Consider the following 25,515-nt stretch of genomic DNA (forward strand, 5'->3'; position numbering starts at 1 on the left):
TATCTCTGACTAAGCTGAAGATCATTTGGGGAAGATAGGAGAAACATAGTTTCCTAGAGATTACAGAAAGACAGTTATTGTCACATCAGATTGGAGAAATAATTATAAATGTTTCAGTGGAAAGAAACGTGACAGTGGTGTGTCATTCTGAGAAGGAAGTAAAAGAAAAAGGAAACAATGATAACAATTTGCATTATAACAGCAGACACTTAACTCTCGGTCTATGGCACTCTCCTCCCCAACAGAAACCTGTACAACACTTTAATATGTTGATATGTCTTTACATCATTTCCACAGTACAGTTAATGTAGCACCCTTATTGCATCTCCAATTTTTCTGTAGCTTTTATTAGCAAAGCAATGTAGAATTTGTAAAAAAAAAAAACACCACCAAACCCTGTATCATATTTGATATGAAACATAATATTAGAACTTCTGGATTGATCACCACACATCAGACTTAGGCTGGATTCATTTAATTAATAATTTGATTTATTATCTTTCTATATGCTTGTTCAAACAATTACTATAGGTTTCAGAAAAATTTTCATTTATTTAACTATACAAGATAAGATTTAAGACAAAGTGGGACCGGGTCCTGTGCTCATTGCATGAGTTGGCTGTTTGAAACCTGGGGCCTATGCAGGATTGTTTGACTCGGCCTGGGAGGAGGGGACTGGACCTACCTGGACTGAGTCTACCAGGTTGACTTCAGTCTGTGGGGAAGGCTTTGCCCTGGAGGAGATGGGAATGGGGGGGGTTGGGGGGAAGGTGAGGGGGACGGGAGGGGGGAGAACAAGGGAATCCGTGGCTGATATGTAGAACTGAATTGTATTGCAAAATAAATAAAATATATATATATATATATATATATATATATATATATATATATATATCAAAAAAAAGATTTAAGACAAAATACATAGCAAAATAAGGTGCTTTTGCACTATTTCGATTATGGGTTCTATATTTTCCACAGTGTTTAATTCTCTGGATTGAAAATGAGGGGACTTTGAATACAGATTCTGCTGTAAGTTTTCACATAGACTGACTAATTTTCTGAAGAAGAAAGAGCAGGAGGGAGAAAAAAGCAAAGGATAAATAAAGGATAGAATTTTCCGATAAAACATCACCTTTGGAAATGAACTAAGTGAGACATCCAGAGATGACTGAAGCCACTAGGGGAAAGATATGCCAAAAGATGATATAACAGTTTATGATGTGTGTGCCTTAAGGTTTAAATTATATTGCTTTGTTTGTTGTTTTCAGTAGTGTTTTACACAAAAATTATTCAAAAAGAACAGAAGTGATCATTTGATACCTGTTTTCTCATCCAAATTGCCTTTGCCTCATTTTTTTCTCATTTTAGTAACTTAAAAGTCTTTCTCATTTTTTTCCTATTTCAGATACGAAAGGTATTGCTCAATTGCCTATATTTGTATTTGAATTTTCTAGTCATTGAGTAGAACACTCCTTTATCTTTTTTCTTTAACTTTTATAGATTCTCATTAGCAGTAAATCTTCTTTGCTAATTGTGCTGCTCATGAGTATCTCTGTTCCAAAGTCCCTTTGGTTCTCACAGTTGATAAATCATTAGATTCACTGTGACATAAGCAAGAAGACATGACAGGAAGTCCTTTTGTTTATAGTCACAATGATTCAACAGGTTAAATCTCATAGTAAATGTTCTTACAGGAAATGATACATATAGAGAGTGTAGCTTAATATACCTACGCACCAATACATACTCTAGATTGAAGTATTCATAGAGAAATTACATATTATCCTATTCATCTGAGACTCATTAACTTATTTACTTATTTAGTGTAAGTACATGTGTGAGTGTGTGTGTGTGTGTGTGTGTGTGTGTGTGTGTGTGTGTGTGTGAACATGTGCCCACAGAGGCCAGAAGCGGGTCGAGGATGCTACAATCACAGCATTTTTTTCTCTAAGTACAAAAGCTAACGTATCTCCTCTCTTTTTTGATTTACAACGTAAACAAACTAGGTGATATATTATTTTACTGATAACTAAGAAGTTTCTTTCACATGTTCTTAACAAATTAAGCATTATATCACCATGGGCATATATTCAGTTTTAATCCTTACACACATCTCCACAATTTTACCCTCGTAAGAGAAACGTGTTAGCATATTAATTATCAAATATTACTATTATCTCTTACTAAAAATGAAAATTTTTTCTGAAAAACATTACCAAGTACACACATAATGTTGGAAGTATTTCTTCCGTCCTACACATAATGACACTACACATTTGAGCATAGTATTGGCTGGAGCAATGTGTTCTCAGAAGAATGGTTTCAAGTATACTCACTCAAATTGAAAAACCCTCGATTTCTTATACTCGTTCTTCAGATTACTTGATTCAAAGATCTCATCTATCTAAAAAGATGAAAAATATATTAAATTGAATATTTAAAGTTTTATCAACTTTTTATACAGAATGCAGGCAATCCATTTGTTTAGAATTGCGGAAATCTTCATGGTGGGTGGGTTCATACAATTACGAATTCTGAAAACGGCATGCATTTACTGATATTTCCTGAGCATAAAAATGTGGTCTATGCATCATTTGAAAATGACTTAATAAAATAGATTATGAGATTTTAACCCAGCTGTGGAGAGACAGCCCCCCTACCATTTGCTGAAGGTCAAAAGCAAGAACTTTGAAATCCACTGAGAGTCTGTCTTGTAAATTAGGATTGTATGTCACTCCCGATGTTATTGTAAATGTCCCTCTGACTTCATGACTTTTTCCAAGTTCTGCACCTAGATGAATTAATAAGAAATAAAGAAGAATATTGCATCCTAGTTTTTGATATAGGGGCAACAACACTCATTTAATAGACTTTTTCTGTAATTATTTAATTCTTGCGTTTTCTTTGTAATCTTCCTTTTTCAAAACCAGCTACTCCCCTCTCTTTTTCCATTTTTACATGTCTGGTTGTTTGAAAAGAATAAAAAAATATAGGCTTATTTTTCACTCTCTTTATTTCTTCCTCCTTTCTTTGAAGTCAAGCCATACATTTTTTCCCATTTTCTTTTTAAATTGAGATTCCTGTTGGAAGTCACAGGGCATAATCATACTTTACCAATTACGGGAAGTGATTCAGGAAAACATAGTGAGAAGTGGACCATTAAAAGTTATGTAGCTGCTGTTAGATGTTTCTTAGACCCCAAGCCTCCAGGACACTGCTGGCTTTCTGCATGTGAATTTCTGTGAAGATTTCTGTTCATGTGTAACTTTGAAACACAGCTTTGAAGCTACTTCTTACATCCTACTAATTATAAACTTGGCATGTAGGACTTTTGGCATGAGACAGGAACTGTCTTCATTGGAGAAGTTATTGAGAACGAGGTAGAAAATACAGTCTCAGTGGGGAAATAATGTAAGATGTGGTGAACAAATTAAACAATCCTTTTATCTGAATATTTTCTTTGATACATATTTGTATTTAAAATGAATAACTGTCTTAAACTCACAAAATGATAAAACCATTAGTCAATGCAATAGTAACATTAAGTAATTCTCACAATGGCATGATATGAGAAGATTTTTTTTCTTTCCTTCAACAGGGAAATGGGGGATTAGAATGACATAATTTCCTAATGTAATAAAGATGAGCAATGATGGGGTGAAACTTAAATATATGTTTGATATGTTTGACTAACTATAACCTCCAAACTCTCCTGGACACATAATTTTCCTGTCCAGAAAAATATTAAAGTGAATATTTCAAATTTCAATAAATTTCCATTTAGCTTAAAAAACATGTACCTTATTGTTATTTCTATCATTTCCATTTTGTGAACAAATTAAATTACATTTAAAACAATGAAAGAGTTAAGAGATGTCTGAATGAAGGAGACTAGGAGTCCTTTATTAGTATGTCTGTGTATGGAGCTGATCTGCATTTAGAAAGTTGATGGAGAAACCATCAGTATGAAAAATATTATACCAAGGTGAATTTTTTAATAGAGACAATTTCTATGCATGCACAAGAAAATGACAAGTTCAGTGAAGGCTTTATATGTATTCTATATAATTTTTACATTTTAAAATTATATACATACACATATATGTGCATATAACCATAATCAAAGAAAGAGGTTATTAACTTCAGTGTTGGGGGAATTCAGAGAATTTCAAGGAAGGATATCAGGGAGAGGCTTGAGGGAGGAAACAGAGGGTGAATATGATTTAAATCTATTTCAATTAAAAATGTTAAAACTTTACAATATTTCCATTATGCAAAAATTAAATAACTATAATACATTTAATTTCCACTAATGTTTTATTATTAGTAAGTCAAATTTCTGTTTTTTCTGAGTAATTACTCATTATATTGCATCAACATTTACAAATAATGTCTATATTATAGAATAAATAAATGACATATTCTTTATGAACTAAAAAAAATCCAGTAGATTGAAAATTATTTTTTCAAAAGTCATTTGAAGCAAATAAATAAGCCCAAAACCACCACTTTTCTAAAACCAGGTGAAACTTGTGTATTGCTCATACTAAGTACTTACAAATATTTATTCTTTATTTTAAAGGCAGATTCCCTCTAGATATAATATTTAAATTATCATGGATTATACTAAAATTATTTCTATAAAACTACAAATACTTTTTATTACATTCAAATCCAAACATTTATTAGTCAGGGGAAAATAGTTTATCCCTAAATACTTATTAAAATGAAGGTGACTCACAAGCAAATTCTTCTACTTGTGAGTTTTTAGAACTAATTTTGCTTACATACAATTCATTATTTTCAAATATAAATGAAATTAAAAAAAAAAAAACTTTGCTACCCAGGCAATTGTGATGGTTCTGACTTATTTATTTGTCTTCTAAGTGAGTAAGTGGTAATTAGGAGTCAAATCTTAAAATTGGGGTTCAGTTTGGGATCTGATGTCATCTATGTACCAAATGTTGCCAACTTAAGCAAGCTAGTTCTCAAGCTCTTTGTTTCAGATTCATAACATGAATAGTGAGACACCAATAAAATGAAGTCAAAGATTTGTGACACCATGACATTATATTTGAATGTCTTTGAAAAGCTTTTGGCCCATATTAGCTTAGTTCTACACAATAATGTTTTAATTTCTTTCTTTTTTTTATCACATTACTCCTCAAGCAGAATGAAATTCTTATGTATCTATATTTATGTATTTATGTTTGAATTTGTTTACTCAAAAATAGCAACATTTTAGGCCAAAAAACAGAATAAAGATATTATTTTATATAAATGGACAGATGTGTTCATTTACTCATTATATGTATGAGCTTGTACAGTCCATGATATTTTAATATGTGTATGATTTCATTTTTATCACCATGAGTATACAGGCTATGAAACCTACTCTATTATATACTGAAATGAAAAACTGAAACTTATTTTGTAAAAAAGGTAAAACACTGTATTCCTGAATTTGAATTAGGGATTATTTGAAATGACATACCAACTGATTTTCTTAATATTCTGTGAATTAAAGTCTCCAGAATCACTTAAATGTAACAAAAATAACTTGTGGTGTAGCCAAAGTAATGAATCAATTACATCACAGTTTGACCTAGAACATGTTCCTTGTTTAAACGCACGACTTACTTGTTTCTGATTCCCTGATGGCCAGCCAGGATACGGCAGTTAACCCAGCACTGAGCACCATGAGCATCACGAACAGAGCCGAGAGCATTGCTTCGAACAGGCTGATAGAAGGATGTCCTGCAGCCACATTTTTGTTTGACTTCATTTTTTACTTTTGGAAGATGGATACTTCAGAAACTATGAGAGACTACAGTTTTTCGCATCAGCAAAACTGATACTTTAATACTAACTGTAGAGTAAAATCTCTCAAGTTCCTAAGGATTCTAAAGGCATCAACCACTCAAACTAACATCGGCAGTCTTCAGTGTGAATGTGCTGTGAGTATCCCTCTGGAAATGATATGTCTCTATACATTCAGTATCAAAAGGGATGGTTAATATTTAAGAAGATACAGTGAGTAAAGATGCCTAGAGTTGTAAATTGCAATCATGTGAACAGGCCATTTGTCAGGGTAAGAGAAATGAAATGCATGCCATTTCTCTTAAACAAACAAACAAAAATAATTGACCCTTAATCTCCTTGAGAACTATTAAAAAATCTGAAAATGATGATAGACGAATTGGTCATTAGGGAAATGCACTTGATATTTGCATAACTGTTCCTAACAGATCAACCTTCTACCCTGTGACTCAGGTCACAATTAGAAGTATTCTCCTGTAGGAAGGTAAAAAACATCAAACCATAACATACATATATCTATAGCGTAGATGTATAGTGTCTTATTCTACTCCTCTGTTTCTCCCTCTTACTTCCCCCTTTCTCTTATGTGTACGCATGGGTACATAGATACATTATTGAAATAAACAGAAGTCTTGTGAACCTTATGATGCCACTCTTGAAGTTACACAATGTGAGGTAGTATTGATTTTACTTAAAGGAAAGTCCACTTAGGCATCATATGGCTACTCTACATGACGTGAGCAGTTATCAGTTCCTGGGATTAATCATCCTAAGAAAAACAGAGTGTTTATTTCTATTTTAAGAAACTATGCTAGGCAGAGGAGACCTTGCTCATATAATTGTATACTTTATCATCTTAAGATAGAACAAGAGAACAGGTTACAATGTCCTTCGCGGTAACTGTAGACCTGTGCTTTCCTGAAAAAAACGAAACTTTTCTTATAATTAAAGTGGAGTGTACAGTTGGAACTTTTTTCTAACTTGCATAGTAATGAGACCAGGACATAAAGCAATCAATCAGCTTTCCAATCAATCAATTGTATCGATTTTATTTTGGAGTAAGCCAAATACTTTTAATTCTGCTAGATAATATTGAGTTCATGAGCTCTATTACAAGTGTAGAAATGACACACAAAATATAAAATTGAAAATCCAAAGGGATATATTTAGGTTCAGAGATAATACAAAAGTTCAAATTTGGAACCTACTTTTCATACTGGGTCACCTTGTCCAGCCTTAATACCTGGGGATGTTCTTAGTCTTACTGTAACTTGATATGCCATGTTTTGTTGATATCCATGGGACACCTGCCCTTTTCTGAACAGAAATAGGAGGAGCGATCAGAGGGGAGGGTGGAAACAGCAGGGGCAGGGGGTGGTGTGTGACTGGGAGGGACCAGGGAAAAGAGGGGGGTGGGGAAACATAAAAAGAAAACAAATTCCTATATCTATAGCTGAGTTTAGTGTGTGTAAATAAATACATGGAAGAATGTCTTGTTAAAGACAATAATTTATGAAGGACAGTCTGAAATTAAACAAGTGCGTGTGAGAAGTAATATACCCTGTCTTCAAATGTACAAAGCAAGCTATTAAAATAAAACCAGAGCCGCCCTATCAGGTAACAGCAGTCACTGCAGAGTTGTAATGATGGGAGTATAGAATCAGAAATTCAACTCGATGTAGAATAAAGAGCCCAGAAATAACTTGATTTGTGCATGCGAAACATCATACATTAAACATAGTGTTATTGTTAATACATGAGGAAGAATTGCTATTCAAGGAATGGGACTGAGTTGATTTCTTATCCATCAGCAAAATAAATAAAATTAGATCATTATCTCACAGCCTTAGGATGAATAAATTCAAGGTGGAGTGAATACATGAGAACTATATATAAATTCAGAAGAAAAATGCAGTGTTGTTTGACAGTTTCAATTGAGTTTTAAATAATAGCATAAAACAGGGAGAATTATACTGATAAATTTACCCAATAATAACTCAAAAATTTTTCAAGAAACCGAAACCAAAGTCAAAGCCAGAGAACTGGTTGTGAGAACATCTTTCTGTGTCTGTTTGTAACAGACAAATTCTAATTCCTAAAAATAGGAATTAGACCACTGTTTTAACATGAATATTTGGGAAATGGTTCACAGAAAGCCCACTAGGAAAATGATGACATTAAAAATTGCATGAGTTGGTTGTTTGAAACCTGGGGCTTATGCAGGGTTGCTTGGCTCAGCCTGGGAGGAGGGGACTGGACCTGCCTGGACTGAGTCTACCAGGTTGATCTCAGTCCTGGAGGAGGCTTTGCCCTGGAGGAGGTGGGAATGGGGGGTGGCCTGGGGGGAAGGGGAGGGGGGCGGGAGGGGGGAGAACAAGGGAATCCGTGGCTGATATGTAGAACTGAATTGTATTGTAAAAATAAGATTTAAAAAAAATTGCACACAAGAAATAAAGCCAGTGCTGCCTGGGTGTGGTCAAGTCCACAGGAACCTGGAAGAGTATCTCATCAGTGCCTTTGGGAGCTAACAGAGCAGGCTCAAAGGTCTCCTAGCTACAGTAGTAAGAAGGATCATCAGTCAACACACAGCCATGTTCATTGTGGGAGAGTGACTCAAGAACTCCCTTTTCCCTGTGGCATGTTCAGATTGTCCTGCCTGGGAAAGGGTGGGGGCATTTATGAGAAGCTATAGGAATGACAGAAAATTCATGTGATTGAGGATTTCTACATTACATGCTAAATATTCAAAATATTCATAGAAGATAGAAAGGATAGAATTTGGAAGATAAAGAAAATGAGGAGGAAGAGAGAAGAGGGGGGGATATAGGTTAGTACGGAGTAAATATGCTCAAAGCATGTCATGCATTTGCTCAAAAAATGGCACTGTGGAATCTGCTGCTTGGTACAAGGATACACAATATAAAAAAAAGACATTGAGGAAATTTAGAAAATAATTTCTAGTTCTTTTAGTTAGTACAGGTAGCAGAAAATTGACAAAAATGAAAAAAACATAACATAACAAAACCACCCCAATACCACCAAAAACAAGCAAAATGGAAAAGAAAAAAATGCAGATAAATACAGAAAAAGGTTGCTGTAAGTATAGAAATCTAATTAATATAAGAAATTGACCAAAAACATTAAAAATACGGGCACTGCAAGAAAGTGGCATTCCTTGTTTGTTAGAGGAAAAATTCCTGTCCTCCAATTGCAATTCATCGGTCTTATTTCCAGTTTTGTGAAATGCTGTCTTCTGTGGCCTGTTCTTCCCCATTCCCTGTGGTCTATACACCACCCAGCAAGCACAAGACCAGATATCAATACCAAGAACTACAATCATTCCAAACCCAGGTTTTTAAATGCCAAGCGCTAAAACACAATCAATAACAGCTCAGACAATATATATTTTCACTAGAGCCAAGCAACTCCACTATAGTGGGTCGTGAGAAATGCAATATTGCTGAAGCACAACACAAGGACTTCAGAATAGCTAGCATTCCTATCTTCAAGGTCCTTAAAGAAGATATGAATGAATCTACTATTGAAATCTACAGAAACACAAACAGTAGAATGAAATGAATAAAATAGTGCAAGACATGAAAGTGGAATTAGAATGGATAAAGAATATCGAAACTGGGGGAAAACAGAAAAGAGAAATATAAGAATTTAAACAGGAACCTCAGAGGGAAGCATCACCAACAGAATATGAGATGGAAGAGAGAATCTTGGTTATTGAAGACAAAAAGAAGAAATTAATACATCAGTCAAAGAAAACATTAAATCTAAGAAAAATCATGGCACAAAATGTTCAGGAAATCTGAGACACTATGAAAAGACCAATAATTCAAAATACTATGAATAGTAAAAATAGAGGAAGTAAAAGAAACCCAGGTCAAAGGCACAGAAAATATTTTCAACAAAATCATAGAAGAAAATGTTCCTGTACTAAAGAAGGAGGTACCTATCAAAGCACAACAAGCAAACAGAAAACCAAATAGACTGTATCAGAAAAGAAATTCCTCACAGTACAAGATGACCAAAATACACAATGTACAGAACAAAGAGAATATTTAAAGCTGCAAGAGAAAAATACTAAAGAACATACTTGGACACAAAGCAAGTCTCCACAGATAAAAGAAAATTGAAATAACACCCTGCATCCTATCTGGTCACCAAGGATTAAAACTGGGTATCAACAACAACAGAAACCACAGAAAGCTTACAAGCTCATGGAAACTGAACAACTCACTACTGAATGAAAAATATGCCTACCTTGAAATTGGGAAAGATATTTAGAACTTTCTAAAATCGAATAAAAATGAAAACACAACATACCTAAACTTATTGGACATACTGAAGGCTGTTCTAAGCATCAAGGTCATAGCAATAAGTGCCTACATTTAAAAAAATGGAAAGATATCATACTAGTTAAATACACCTGAAGGCTTTATATCAAAGAGGAGAAATAATACCCCAAAGGAGTAGACGGCAAGAACTCAACTTGGGCCTGAGATCAATAAACTAGAAACAACAAACAAACGAACAAACAAGACAAAGAACCAATGAAACAAATAATCAGTTTTTTTTTTTTTTTTTGAGAAACTCAGTAAGATTGACAACCTTTAACCAAATTAAGTGAAAGCCAGAGAAAGAAGATTCAAATTAACAAGCTTAGAGATGAAAAATGGGACATAACAACAGAAACTGAGCAAATCTAGAGAATGATAAGGACATTCTTCAAAAGAGAATATTGAAACATCAACAAGGTTCTTCTTCCTGTCAAGAGTTAAAATTTTCAATACCATGTTGCAATTTCCTGAAAAGCAAGTCAAATTTGCAAGCAGCTTGAGAAAAAGGGAATCTGTACATTACTTTTGGTAGAATGGACATTTTTATTATGTTAATCCCACTGACACATGAGCATGGAAGATTTTTCCATCTTCAGATATCGTCTTCAATGTATTAAAGGTTTTATTTTACAAGTCTTTCACTTGCTTGGTTAGAATTACCACTGAATATTCTCTATACATTAATGAGAATCTGTAGGAAATGGCAGGATCTGTGGTTTCCTAGCGTAGTTACTGACACCAGCAACAGACACTGAGCCTGCTAGTCCTGCATCATCTCACCTGCCTTTTCCTCAGATGTCAACGAATGGATGAATGGGCAAAGAAAATGTGGTACATTACACAAGAGAATATTACTCAGCTGTTATAAAAATGCAATTATGAAACTAATTCACAGGTAAATGAACAAACAGAGCTAGAAAAAGTCATCCTGAGTTATTTACCCCAGACCCAGAAAGACAAATAAGGCAAGTACACACACACACACACACACACACACACACACACACACACACACACACACACACTTTATCTGTTGATTCATAATCCATATAACCACAGATGTGAGTTAGTGAGTAATGGGCTAGAGAGGAGACATGGATCTGCCTAGGAAGAGGAAATAGAATAAGTAGGAGGAGAAGGGAAGAGGGGCTTGTGAGAGGGAATAATGTAAGGGACAGTAAAACTAAGAGGAATTTGATGCATAATTGGAAACCTTTTACAGTAGAAGCTTCCTAAAATATGTACACATATGTAGGTGATCTAAATGAAATCGACAAGTAACAGGGAAGAGAGATCCTCAACTGGACATTTCTCATCACCAAATGAAACTTCCAGTATTGGGAACAAGTTACATCTAATTGAATTGTTGGCCAAAGGGACCACACCTGAACCCCAAACAATCCAGGCTATTGGTGTTTCTCCACAAACTGACAGTAAGCCCCTATTGCTGAAGACAACACCTGTACAGCTTATTTAATATGAAGAAATTAAGCTGGTACCTACCCAGAGTCTTCACTGGTATGGACTAGTATTCATGATACTGGAAGGTACTCTGTATGCTACCAAAGAAGAAAGGTGTCTTAGTTAGGGTTTCTATTGAGGCAACAAAGCACCATGACCAAAAGCAAGTTTGGGAGAAAACAGTTTATTTGCCTTACTGTCCATATTGCTGTTCGTCATTCAAGGAAGTCAGGACAAGAACTCAAACGGGGCAGGAACTGATACAGAGGTCGTGGAGGAGTGCTGCTTATTGGTTTGCTTCTCATGGCTTGCTCTTTCTAACTTTGTATAGAACCCAGGACCAGCAGCCCAGGGATGGCACTACCCACCATGGGTTGGGCCCTCCCCGACTGATCAGTAATTGAGAAAATGCCTACAGCTGTATCTCATTGAGTCATTTCCTTAACTGAGGCTCCTTCCTCTGAAGACCCTAGCTTGTGTCAATTGACATACAAAACCAGCCAATACAAAAGGTAAACATCGACCTAGCTATAAACCTTTCAATCTACAAGAGGGAGTGACCTGTCTGCAAGACACAATGGTGTAATAGTGGCACAAAGCTTGTGGGTATAACAAACCAAGGTCTGATTTGTGTTAAGGCCCACTCCATGAGATGGAGCCCATACCCAATACTGTTTGGGTGGCTAGGAATCTGAAAGTTAGACAGGCCAGAGACTTAGGGGAAAATGAAATACTACTGTTCTACTAAAGGAACTTATCAATAAAACGACTCCTAATAACATTGTGCTATACTCAACAGATCACTGTCATGCTCAGCCATCATCAGAGAAGCTTTCTCCTGCAGCACATGAGAACAAATACAGACCCACAGCCAGACAACATGCAGAGAGTGAGAGACCTTGGAACACTTGTCCATAAAAAGTACGTTTCCTTCAAACTTCACCACTTCAAGGCTCAAGGAACCCTGTGGAAGAGGAGTCAGGAAGAGTGCAAGAGCCAGAGGGGTGGAGGATACCACGAAATCAAGGCCTTCTAGTCACAACCTCGCAGGAGCACCATTGAACTCACAGAAATCGAGGCAGCTTGCACATAGGGGTCTTCACCAGAGGGGACTTGGAGACCTCATCTTTAACCCAGAAGCTGTCTCCAATTCATAACCCTTGAGGGTAGGCCCAGTGCCCAGCAGTAGATGGCCAACACATACACACACACACACACACACACACACACACACACACACACACACAAACAACAACAACAAAAACACACAAAAAAACCCCAAAAAACCGGCGGTGAGGAGACCCCTACTGTCTTGAACTGCAGTGATGTTTCTTATACGCTATTCTGAGCCGATAGGAGAAAAAAAAAAACCCAAAAAAACAAAAACAAACAAAAACCCTCAATGGCATTTTTTGAGTTTCTTTGTTTCATAATGTTGTCAGGACTTTATTTATTTTTTCTACATTATAAGTTATCAGCATATATATTATGGCTCCAGTTTGGGGTTTTAATGGGATCCTTTTGTGTGCAAACATGTGTTTATCTGTCTTTGTATGTATTTCATGTGCTTTTTCTTTGGCTCTTTTCCTTGCTTGGTTGTTTCATCACATTCATATTTGTTTTGTTCTGATTTATCTTATCTGATTTTATTATTATCCTTGGATGCCTGTGTTCTAAGGAGAGACAGAAAGGGAGAGGAGAAGGGAAGCAACTGGGGGGAGTAGGGGGAGGGGGAACCATAATCAGAATACATTTTATAAGAATCATCTATTTTCAATAAAAGAAAAATTACTCTTAAAGATTTTCATCTGGCTGGAGAGATGGCTGAGCAGGCAAGAGCTGTGTTTGGATATAATACAGTTCAGTTTCCAGCACCCACAGGCAGACTTAGAATCTTCCCCAATCCCAGGGTTTTCACTGAATCCTCTAGCCTCCTCTGGCACTGTGTGTACTTGGTACCCTTACATATGTGCAGGCAACACACTCAAATACATAGAATCAATTTCTAAAACCCATTAAAATTTTTATTTTCATTTCTGCACATATGTGTGCACATGCGTGCAGGTGCCCAGAGAGACCAGCAGCAGAAGAGTGCATTAGATCCTCTGCAGCTAACATTACAGAAGTTGTAAGCCATTAGATTTGGGTCTTGGGAACCCATCATCCTTTGCAAGAGCAGTAAGAGCTCTTAACTGCTGAGACATCTCTCCTACCCGTAGATCCTTTATGTTCTTATTTTTGGTTAAATCATACACATGTATTTTTTTTCTTTCTTTATTTTAATTAATTAATTAATTTTTGGTCTGTTTGCTTGTATTTCTCTTTGTCCTTTCATGATGGGCTTTTCACTGGGTTATAACTAGGTTTTTACTACTCAGTGGATTATAGAGAGGACATAAATATTTTGTGCTTCACCATCAACTGCACATTAACAAAATGCCTATCCAATTCAATGTCTGACTCAAACATGTAAAGACGGTATTGGTTTTATTCTATTAAAGCTACATGTGACAACTGATTTGTGTTTCATGTCATAGTTTCCATGTCATGACAACCTAGAAAGGGCCGTAGTATTCAGCTAATCAACAGTTTGAAAGACACTACGACATCCCCCGTGTGGCAGAATACAGTTTTACAAACGGATGTTGGAAAACCGAAATTAGTCGCACTGTCTTGCTTCTACTGGAGTCTTGTCAAACTGTACCTGTGTTCCCCATCCGTGTTCAGTTTAGGAGTCGGGATTGCTCTTAAATATGTGGTAGACAGAAGACACTGTAAGAGTCAAAGCACACTCAATTGGTGGGTGATATAATGGCTATTCAACAAGGTGGTATGACGCTATAAAAAACGTACGAGAGTCCTAGATATGCTGATGCAAGGCTGTCCTACAGAGCCTCTGACCTTTACTGTTTGACTTGAGAATCTTCAGAAAAACTCTGTGCTTCCATTTTCTCGTCTCCAGACCAAAGTTACTGACTTTCAAAATCCCCTTCATGTTTGAAATTTCATGACTTTGACTTCATAATTTTAGTGGCTCCTCCAAAAGACAGCATATGATTCCTATGCCTTCACATTTAAAAGAAATATCTCATGTTTCAGATAGTCACCTGAAACTCATCTGTGTGGGATGATGTCTTTTAAAATATATTCTTAAGATCTTTCCCTCCTAGCTCCCCTTGACCTTTCTCTCTCATTGCAGCATTTTTCAATCCTCTCCTCCCATTTGACTGCAGTGAGACCATATTTACTTTCTTTTTGCAGATGCAAATTCTTCTTCCCAACTCTTCCAGCTTTGTTCAGGCTCCACATGCAGCTTCCTGCCTTGTGACATGAAAGTCACTCTCACCAAGCCTATCTCCCTAATCTACTTTTATCTGTAAAGTGGATTATAAAAGTTTTGAATAAAGGGTATTGTACCGGAACACGCTGAACTGCGTAGCACCAGCACTTAACTGTTCTGAAGGAAAGAACTCTATTCATGGAAGTATTCAAAAATAGACCTGCATTTCAGGAAAGAAAAATGAACTAGGCTGGGAGAGATTGGTTTTTCCTAGTAGGGGTTACCACACTTTTCATAGCGTCTTAGTTGGTTAGTAGGGAGCTTTGAAAAAATATCAGCATGGTCTTCCCTATCAGCTGCTAGTTTAGGTCATTTTCAAAGAAACCCCCTGTGTATCCAGGATCCTAACCAATTCTCAACCCCATGATTTTACATTGTTGTGCCAGCTGCATCTGTAGCTCAGGCAGGGTTTATCTCCTCACCACGCTACTTCTTAACTTTAATCATCTTATTGCCTGGAGGTCAAAAAAATTTTTTTTTGATATTGAAAAAGAGTGAGCCTACTTGTCAAATTTTCTCAGCATTCTCTTTCTCTAATGGGCCTGCTGTCATTTCCAAACTGTTACATCCAGTTTTATTCTTTGCATAGAACAAGTTTTCCACATCTACTTGCGAAGTTTTCTGTCTTTTCATTAAAACAAGCCCAAGCGCTTATCCTTTTTTCTTCTTCTTCCTAAATGAAAGAACAGTGTTAGAGATAATTAAGGCACCATTTAGTTAAGAAAACAAGTTTTCTCTTCTGATTTATGCCTCAAAACTCTCAAACAAGTTTTTCAAACTAAATTCTTTTATATAACACTGAAATAAGTTCACTGGAGAGTAGTATGATATTATATAGATCAGTTTGTATTGAGGTAATACATAGTTTTATATGAATATTATTCATGTATCTTTACATCATTTTATATAAATATTATTTACTTACCTTTATGCCAGCTCATAGAACATAGTGGCTGAATATGTAAATTTTCTTAAATAACATAATGTTGTACCCTAAATTATGTGCTAAGTTAAGGTTTCCATGATCATGCTGTGACTGCTAAAACTAAGACCATTAACATTGAAATTAAAATAACACATGGTAACAGGAAGCTAGCGAGTGTTTTTAATTGCATTGAATAACTCTAAATTTAATGACAGACAGATCAAGTAGAGCTTATTAGAGAACTAAATGGGATAACTGCATATTGAGTTATATTTCTAACAATATGTTATTAGAGAGGTTATGCAATGTTTAGTGACTTTTTTATATAGGCTTATTTTGGTTTGGATTTTAAATGGCCTCCAGTGAATGGTTTAAATAGTAGGTCATGACCTGGAGCCTGTGGGCTTCTGTGACAAACTGGAGTCATTGGTCAATAGGGCCTGGTGGAAGCCAGAAATGGGCCCTTCAGTGGGGCTGTTGACTGCTGTATTCCCAAGCTCTCTGCCCAATTTCCAGTTGCTCTGACATGAGACACTTTCCTCCAGCACACACTTCCTTCCATGATGCTCCACCTCTTTACAGTTCCCATCCATGGGGCTCGTTGATCATTGTCTCCGAGCATTGAGACCATGAGCCACAAGAATTCATTCACCCATTTTAGTTGATTTTGTCAGGTGTCTTGTTAGTTGTTTGTTACAGCAACAAAAAGGTAACCAAGACAAAATGGAATGATGGGCTCAGGACTGTAGTTCACTGTAAGATTATTGCCTATCATATTCAAAACACAGGGATAAACCCATAGTACAAGTGGTAAAACCCACAAACACAGCTGTAGCATAAATTACTCTATGTTCACACTCGCCTTCCGGTAATAGAAACCCTAAGATTTTGCCTACTGTCCATTATCATCTTCAGTTTTCCTTCAGCTTAAATGTGTTCATAGATTAAGGTAGGATGTAAAAGTGACACAAGGTAACCTTGGTGAAATTTTATTCTTCTCTCTTGAAGGTGACAAATGGGCTACACAGCAGTTTCAGAAGCTATTTGTGACTATCAGTGTAAAGTCACACATCATGGCCCTTCATAAGTGTCATTTCTATCTAGCCAAGAATCAAGAATTTCCTTTTCTCCATACTTCGTTGTTATAATTACACAGTGAAATATGAATTATGTGTATGAATTAGAATTTTAAATTACAAATTATGCTATAAATAGAAGTTATTTATTTATAAGGAGACCACTTTTTTATCTGAAAGCAGGGACTCTCCAATTATATGTTTAATAACATTTATAATATTTTATATTTAATAACATAAATAATACTTCTTTAGCAAGTATTTCAGTGTAGAAATGTATCCACTCTGAACTAAACAGACACCCACTAAAGTATTAAAATTATTGTATCTATACAGACATTTTTCTTGGTATCTTTTAAAAACTTTTCATTTTTTTCCTTTTTATATTTTTATTGTTTGCTTTACTGGGATATGTATAGTACTATGTATCATTAACTATAGATTTATGTTATATAGAAAATCTCCAGAAATTTCAGGTTATTTATTTTGAGAACACTATTTTATCTGGTTTTAATAATCTTTGAAGGACATTAGCTCCTTGTGACTAATCTAGATAGAGTAAATTCACATATAACAAAGTGAAGATGTTATTACTTTATTTTTAAAGTTTGGTCAAAACATTGAGACTTTTGATAGAGTCATATGTTTTATGGAGCATTTTGCAAAACATATTAAAGTAACCATCCTTCCTGTGTTTGACTTTAAATTATCCAGATGGATCATGACTTTAATTCTTGACATTGATCACAATAGAATAATTTATTCAAAAATATGCACTTTATGGATAATAACACCTCATATATATTTATCTACTGTGGAACTAAATTTCTGTTTTATGTTCTTTGTTTTTACAAGGTTATAAGACCTTAGTTTAGAAAAGTCAACTCATGCCAGATTGACTTGAATAATACATTTCAATAATTACTGCATTTTCATTAAGATAATGGTAAGTAGGTAAATCAATTTGCATTTAGGCCAATTAGAAGAATAATATTTACATACACAATTTCAACTGATCTTGAATAAAGAAAAAAATTACAGCAAAAATATCATATTGATTGTTATCCAGTCAAATTTTCCTGAAATATCTTCCAAAATGGAGTCTTAAAATTTTGTGTGACATGTAGTCCTAATTACCATTGGTCTTATTCTTCTACTTGAAATTGTTTCTTATACTTTCTTATAAAAAATGCATTATTAAAATTCAACCCAATCATCTCCACTCTGTGAGGGTAAGAAGGCAACAATAAATGATTTCAATATTGTGCATAATCCTACCAGGGTCCCCTCCTTTATTGGAATGTTTCTGTCATTGCAGGTGTAATGGAACTAGAGGGGACCTCTGGGGATAAAGACTAAACAAGGACGCCGTGGATATAATTGCACAGCACAGGCATGCAATTAAATATGCAATTATAATAGCTAATACATTTTGATTCTGTGGTAGGGAACAAAATAAGAGAAGTTATTTTTTGAAACATTTTAAGATTCCTGCTACACAAGCTACTATCTATGCTGAGCAAGATTGATATGTTCACAACTTAATTAAATTTAAGCTCCCGATAACCCTTTGATAAAAATAGAGCCCAAACCTCTCAGATGTCTGTGTCTGCTACTTGTTTTTGATCAAGAAAAATAAGATTAACTCTTCAGCAAAATGAGCAAAATAGATTTCCAGAAGCTAATTGTGATCAATGGGAATTGACCTATATAAGCAAAATAATCAGGACAATGCTGGTATAAGCAGTTATATATGTCGGATAAAGGTACAGCCCCACATATATAAAAACAAATACTCAAATACTCCATGTATAACCTCAAGTACTTATATATAAACAAAACAGGTACGTACAGATACACATAATCGGGTTTACACATGTATTTTTACCTAGACATATATGTATATGTTCATAAAAACAAACAAATAAAATAGTAATATATTTGCAACAAAGGTATATAAACTTTTCAAATAATCCCTTCAAAACAGCCTACTTTCCCTAAGGAGTGCTGCTGTAGGAAGAGGCTGAGACTTCCCAGCAATTTAGGGGAAAATCCTAGTTTGTAACTTGGTCTCTTTCTTTAGTTGAAAGATAACCAAATATTTTGTGCATGTGTTTTTCTGGTCATGAACAGGTAACAAACAAATGTAGCATTTACTTCACCTCCTCTGAGTATATCTTTTCATCTCATTTGCCTCCACTCAGCATTCATTCTAGTGCTTGGGATTACCTGGAAGAGGACTTCTGAAATAAAGGGTCAAGTGGATATCCTGCATCTGTGGATCATGGATGAGAGCTAAGGGATTTCTTCTGTTTTTATTTCTCCATCTCTTGTCGTGTTTCTCTGTTGTGGCTGCGGGCAGTCAGACTGAGAACATTCTGTCAGTAGTGCTGTGTTCCAAGGCTTATTCAGTCAGTCGTTCATGTCGATGTGTCAGTGCTCACCACTGGATGAGAGTGGCTTTATCAAGCTGCATGCAACCAGTCGGAGAAGCTATATTATCAAACTTCTGAGGAATCTTCTTACCTTTGAGGACTGCATTAAATGCGGTCTCTCCCTGACAAAGAGATTATGACAACTTCCATGATTTCTTAACCCTAACCCGACTGCCATATGTTTCTGTGATTTGATCAATAAATAATTAGCTCTATAATCAATTCATTATGAAAATGATTTTACAGCTATTTACAGCTGCATTTTTGTTCAGAGTAGAGACAATGATGATGTGAGTATTCAAAGCAGTCTTGATCAATACCTGCTAGAAAACATGGTTGAAACTGGATTTACCACAGAAGAAAAATAGGTAATTATTTCTAAACACAGTCACTCCATTGAAATTGTGCTACTAATGTTAGATCTATGCAACTGTAACAGCATCTAGACCATATGAAAGATGCTGCATGTATTTCTTTATTAGAAAAGTTTGTCTTCTGCTTCCTTGATATCATCCCTACTCATGTCAATCCTGGTGCTTCTCACGATAGATAGAAAGTACATCAGCTCTATTACATGATCATTACATTTCATTTGGTTAATAAGGTGAATAAAACCAGACAATATTTTCCTTATGCCACAAGAAAGACACTGTCCTGAATAGGGCTGCTATGTCAACTTGAATAACCACAGCTGGTCAACAGTGGACACACACATGACTGAAGAATGGATGTTGACTGTGTGTTACTGGGTGCAACTCCAAAGTCACTTCATTCTTTTTGGTAAAGGCATTCTTGTCCTGACAGAACAAATAATAATGGAAATATGTAAATGTATGCCAAACAAAAGAATTATTTTCAAGATACTAAACTGGAAGTCAAATATTATCTTTTAGATTTTGCCAATAACATTGCCTTGTGTCAGCTTCTGTATGTGCTTGAGATAATCCATAACAACATTGTTAGCTAGCATTAATATCTCATGACTGTGATTAGAACAATCCTAGACAAGACCACTAAAGTCACTATTACCTTGCTTGCAAGAGATATTTATTAGATAGTTAAGATGTCGTCTGTGGTTGGATAAAATACAAGTAAAAGGAAACTTGCTGTTTTGTGTGGTCCCTCAAATGATATGTTCAACACTTTAGAAAATGTAATAAAACTTCAAGGTGATGATAAAGGTGCCTTGCACCTAGTAAAATCTGCAGGTAACCTGGAATAATTATCATTAGGGACTAGTGATTCTGTCAAATTTCAATGCCATCACATTGAATAGATAAAAGGATCATTTGAACTGACTGCTATAATTATGAAATAAGCTTTTGGTATTTGAGTGATATAAACAGCATGGCTGGGCTTTGACAGTGGGGATACAGCCCTTGGGGCTCACCATGCTGATACCACTTTGGGTCTTTGTCAGATTAGAGACATCACTAGTAGAGTGAATCCCAGAGATAACTTATCAAAGAATTTTCTGGTGCTTAGGCTTTCTGAACTTCGTATCTAGGAAAGTCATCCAGAGATTTAGAAGAGGTTGTGGCTTTACCTAACCTAAAGCATAGTCCTTGAACATCACATGGAAATTTGTTAGAAACACAGAATCAGACTCTGAATTCATAAGAATTTCTATTGTACACTTAAGTTCTAAACACTTGAAGAGTTTGGTGAGACACTCAGAAATTGTCTTTTATGTGCTATTAGTATAAATGCCTGACTTGTGAGCACTCTACTACCACACACTAGACCACAAATCCTAGAAATTACTGATGATCTGACATGATACAAAAATGCATAGTGCATTAAACTCTTCCAATGGGCTCTCAGTTTGAATATCATGCAAAAGTGGTATTTGGTATGTCAAGACTTTGTTTATGTATAGTTGTCAGTGTTCTATACTGATTTTAAAGGAGAAAGAATATGTACAAAAATGTCATTGACAGGTCCCGGTCCCACTGCCTGGGTGCCTCCAAAACAGTTCAAGCTAATCAACTGTCTCACTTATCCAGAGGGCCTGATCCAGTTGGATGAGCTGGTTGTTTAGAACCTGGGGCCTATGCAGGGACACTTTGCTCAGCTTGGGAGGAGGGGACTGGACCTGCCTGGACTGAATCTACCAGGTTGAGCTGAATCCCCAGGGAGTCCTTGCCCTGGAGGAGATGGGAATGGGGGGTGGGCTGGGGGGAGGGTGGGAGGAGGAAGGACAGGGGAATCCGGGGCTGATATGTAAAATTAAATCAAATTATTAAAAAAATTGCAATTATTAAAAAAATGTCATTGACTTCTGAATACTAAATCTTGACTGGAAAAAAAATTGTTTCTGGTTAGTAGCTCTATAATGTCTAATTTTCACTTAATTTCCCTAAACATCAATATGAGGGACATAGAAATTGCCTAATCAATAAGGGACATCTTTAGAATTATTTTCCTTTAAAGCTAAGGGATTCTTTGGCCAATTTTTTACATTATTAGGGTTCACTACTGTTTATAACAAGTGTTTATATATATTAGGAATTCCAGAATCACTGTGTTTTTTGGAAGATAACTATGTAGTTCCATTGCAGAAGAGCAACCCAATTTCCACACTGCTGTTTGTACTCATATTTGGAATATATTTAAATCCCTCCATATACTCATCCTTGCTCCCTTCCAAATTCATGGCTTTTTTCATTAATTGGTATTGCAGGTCTATTTATGAAACAATTTATTTTCTAATATTCTGAATAGGATGTTTTTTGGTATGAAACTTTTTGTTAGGAAGATAATCATTTAAATCTAAATCTCCCGGAGATTCTAACTAGATTTTATCTGCTGCCTTAATTTCCTACTTCACTCTTTTATCAAAAGAAAAGATATAAGATCCATCCATCCATCTATTGTTCCCAGTGGTCACTGTGCAATTCCAGGTTCTTGGCCTCTTTACTTAAGAATGAAATCTAAGCCCTTACAGATTTACGAAGTAGCACAGAAGCATTGTTCAAAGTCAAGAGCAAGGGTCACATATATGGTCAAGACTAACAGGACCACTTGAGTATAGGAACTTAAGAGTTTGTTTTATTATTTGGGACTTTCTTTTATGGGTTTGAGAGAAGCAGTTTGGTTGCTAGGCACATAGTACAGGCTGTTTTTTATTTTTATAGATATCCTAGATTGCATTGGTCTTTGATTACTATGCATGCCTCTTTCCACAATGCATTTAATTTTAATCACAAATAGGTATAACATGGTAAAAAGAAGATTCTTCCTAAATAATTGACTCTGAGAATACAGTTTTTCTTATATTTCATGTACACAAAATTGATTTGGGCTAGATTGGGTTACTGGTCAAAGTTTGAAAATACCTACATAATATTCGTGAAAAGAGATGGTGCTATTGACATGTGGCTAGTGGAAGTAACATTCTCCATTATTTAAGTCAGGTATTCATGCAGTCTACTGTAGAGAGGGGTCCCAGATTGCAAAAGGTGGTTAGGATCATTGTTAAAAGAGGTGTGTGCAAATCTCAAGCCAAGAGGAGCTCTAGCTTAACTAAGCCATTCACTCTGCCTCACCTTTGGTTAAGACCCTCTAAACACTTCCATATTACTATCCTTGCTCCTTTTCAAATTTATGACTTTTTTCACTGTTATTACATGTATACATAAGTATATAAATATGATTTACTCAGTCTGTATAATGTTACTTATATGTATATTTTCAGGACTGACAATTTGGTACTGAATAATGAATTGGTGTGCTATTCCCTAAGGAAGACTGTTTCTCCAGCTCTCAGCATTCCTTAGCAGCCTATAATTCTTTTTGTAGGATTGAAGCCTCCTGGGCTTTTCCCTGTTTTCTTTAACATGTCTGTTGTTCCCGTCCTTGTTTATATTCAGGCAATCTTGTTGGTGAGACTCAATGGGGTTGCTTCTGACTTTTAAAAGATCACAGTGTGTACTGACTCTAAGTAAAGAAGCATGGAACATGGTTCATGCTCAGAACACCAATTCATGGGGTTATTATTCATCTGCGGTACAGGAGATTGAATTCATGACCTCATGAAAATGAGGGATGCATGCTACCATTGAACTACACTTTCCACACATTTGAAACTAGGTAAAATAAAGTAACCACATAGAGATAATTGCTTACAATTAATGGTCATCTACTATGTTCTACATGGGACTCTAAGAACTTAATGTTTCTTTATTTAATCTCAAAATAACCCAGGAGTCAGATAGTGTTACACTTGATAATATGGAAACAGGTAGAAAAAAGTGTGTGTATGCAACTAACATAGTATATTGTATTAGTTACTTTTCATATTACTTTAATAAAGTAACTTAACAAAAGCAACTTATGGGAGAGTTCATTTAGACACTCAGCTTGAAGGTGCAGTCCACCATGATGAGGAAATCAGGGAATCAGGAGATTGAAGTGGCTGGTGACCTTGCATTCACTGTTGAGAGAGTGATGAATGCCACTCCTCAGCTTACTTTCTCCTCTTTATACAGTCATGGTCCCACCCCAGGGAATGGTGTTACCCATAGTTGGATAGATCATCCCACTACAATTAACCTAATTAAGAGAATGCCCCTCTGGCATTCCCAGAGACTCCCAACTCTCAGGTGACTGTAGAGCTCATCAAGTTGATAATTGAGATTAACCATCGTATGTATCAAATCCAGTAGGTACCAGATTTTTAAAAAAACGTAACTCAGTAATTTGAATCTCAACACTAAATTCAGTGGCTTCCTTTGTGTCTGCTTAGCTAAACTTTAATTTTATTTTTTTCAAAATATCCATGTGTGAATACTTTTTGGTAAGGTTAGAGCAAGAGAAACTTAGGAGGATGGAAGTGAAATGATAGCGAGGAAATGAGGAAGCTGATCAGAGGGCTTTAGGTCTGTTTGTAGGTGTCAAATGTGTTTTTGATCATTGATATGGTATGTCTTTTTGCGGACATAAGACTACATTGGCACAGAGTTACTTTAGTTTCTTTATGCTGTGGGTCAAGCTTTTATGTGTTGTCATGGTGGAGGGCTGTGGCTCCCTGTGAAGGTTACTCAAGGTATGACACTTGGATTAGCTTCATTTCTATTGCTGAGATAAAATACACAGACAAAAGCACCTTGAAGAAGAAAGTGTTTAATTTAGCTCACAGTTCCTATCATGATTGCAAAGACATGGTAACAGGCGGGGAAGGCACAGTGGTGGATCAGGAAGCTGGATGACCACACTCGTAGATAGTGAACAGGAAGTAGAGTCAGGATATATGGCTTTGGATGTTGACCCAGTGACATAAGTCCTTCAGTCCACCTTTTAAAGGTCTAATAACCTTTGCAAACAGAACCATTAACAGGGGTTGAAGCCTTTCCATATAGGAGTAGATGTGGAGTTATAATGTAAGGACCCGAGAATTACTGAAAGAAGACCCCAGACTCAAATAGTATGTAAAAACAAAGAGTGTTTATTCTGTAGAAACTACCAACATTCAGGATTGACCACTTTTACAAAATGGCCACCCAGAGAGGAGCATGCAGGCTCATTTTAAGCACAGCTAGGGGAATTTCAGGAATAGTTAGATCATCTCAAACATGATTGGTCAAGTAAGCAGTAGTATACTTTTTATTGGCTGAGGTTAGTTTTACCATCTTTGGGCATACTTGGGCAAGTCTGGGCAAGTTTCAAGGGTAGAGGTGGAGGGTGTGAGAAGGGGGTGTTGTTGTATGAGTTGTCCTTATTTGGTCATTGCTTTGAGATACTGTGGGGCTGACTCAGGTCTCTCCCTGGTCCCTGTTGTCAGGAGTGTTGTTGATTAACAGCACTTTGTTTAAGAAACTGAAACTTAGAGCCGGCTTGTAAAATAGAGGAAGTGTAGATCTCTCAATAATTTATGAGAAAACCAGCAAAGGACAGAATGGCTTCTCATTTATCTTTATAAGGTTATGATTCTTTAATTTTAAATTACTTCATCTATAATTTTTTTTTCACAATTGTGTCCTACCTGATCTTCAGTTAGTGCTTTTGTAACTAATCTTGTGCAAACAATGATAGCTTTTGCCCTCATTCCTTTTTATTGATATTATGGGATGTTCTGATCATAATTTCACTGGTCTTTGTTTTGAGCTAC

At 35.8% G+C, this 25,515-nt stretch overlaps 1 protein-coding gene and 1 non-coding gene across 3 annotated transcripts in view; one reads left to right on the forward strand and one right to left on the reverse strand.

Moving 5' to 3' along the window:
- Positions 1–5,785, reverse strand: part of Tmprss15 (transmembrane serine protease 15) — a 112,184-nt gene extending 106,399 nt beyond the window's left edge. For both annotated transcript variants that reach the window (XM_052739824.1, XM_052739823.1), the window contains exons 1-3: positions 5,641–5,785; positions 2,661–2,791; positions 2,337–2,404 (exon numbers count right to left, since the gene is read on the reverse strand). In XM_052739824.1, coding sequence (XP_052595784.1) covers positions 2,337–2,404; positions 2,661–2,791; positions 5,641–5,785 — 344 coding nt within the window. The remainder of the gene's footprint in view (positions 1–2,336; positions 2,405–2,660; positions 2,792–5,640) is intronic.
- A 7,132-nt stretch (positions 5,786–12,917) lies between these two features.
- LOC128112358 (small nucleolar RNA U54) lies at positions 12,918–12,985 on the forward strand. Its single transcript, XR_008218976.1, has one exon. It is a non-coding gene; the product is annotated as a small nucleolar RNA U54 (small nucleolar RNA).
- Positions 12,986–25,515: the final 12,530 nt, after the last annotated feature.

Source organism: Peromyscus californicus, unplaced genomic scaffold, assembly GCF_007827085.1.
Source record: "Peromyscus californicus insignis strain IS unplaced genomic scaffold, ASM782708v3 Scaffold_16__1_contigs__length_79575227, whole genome shotgun sequence".
NCBI classification, from domain to species: Eukaryota; Metazoa; Chordata; class Mammalia; order Rodentia; family Cricetidae; genus Peromyscus; species Peromyscus californicus.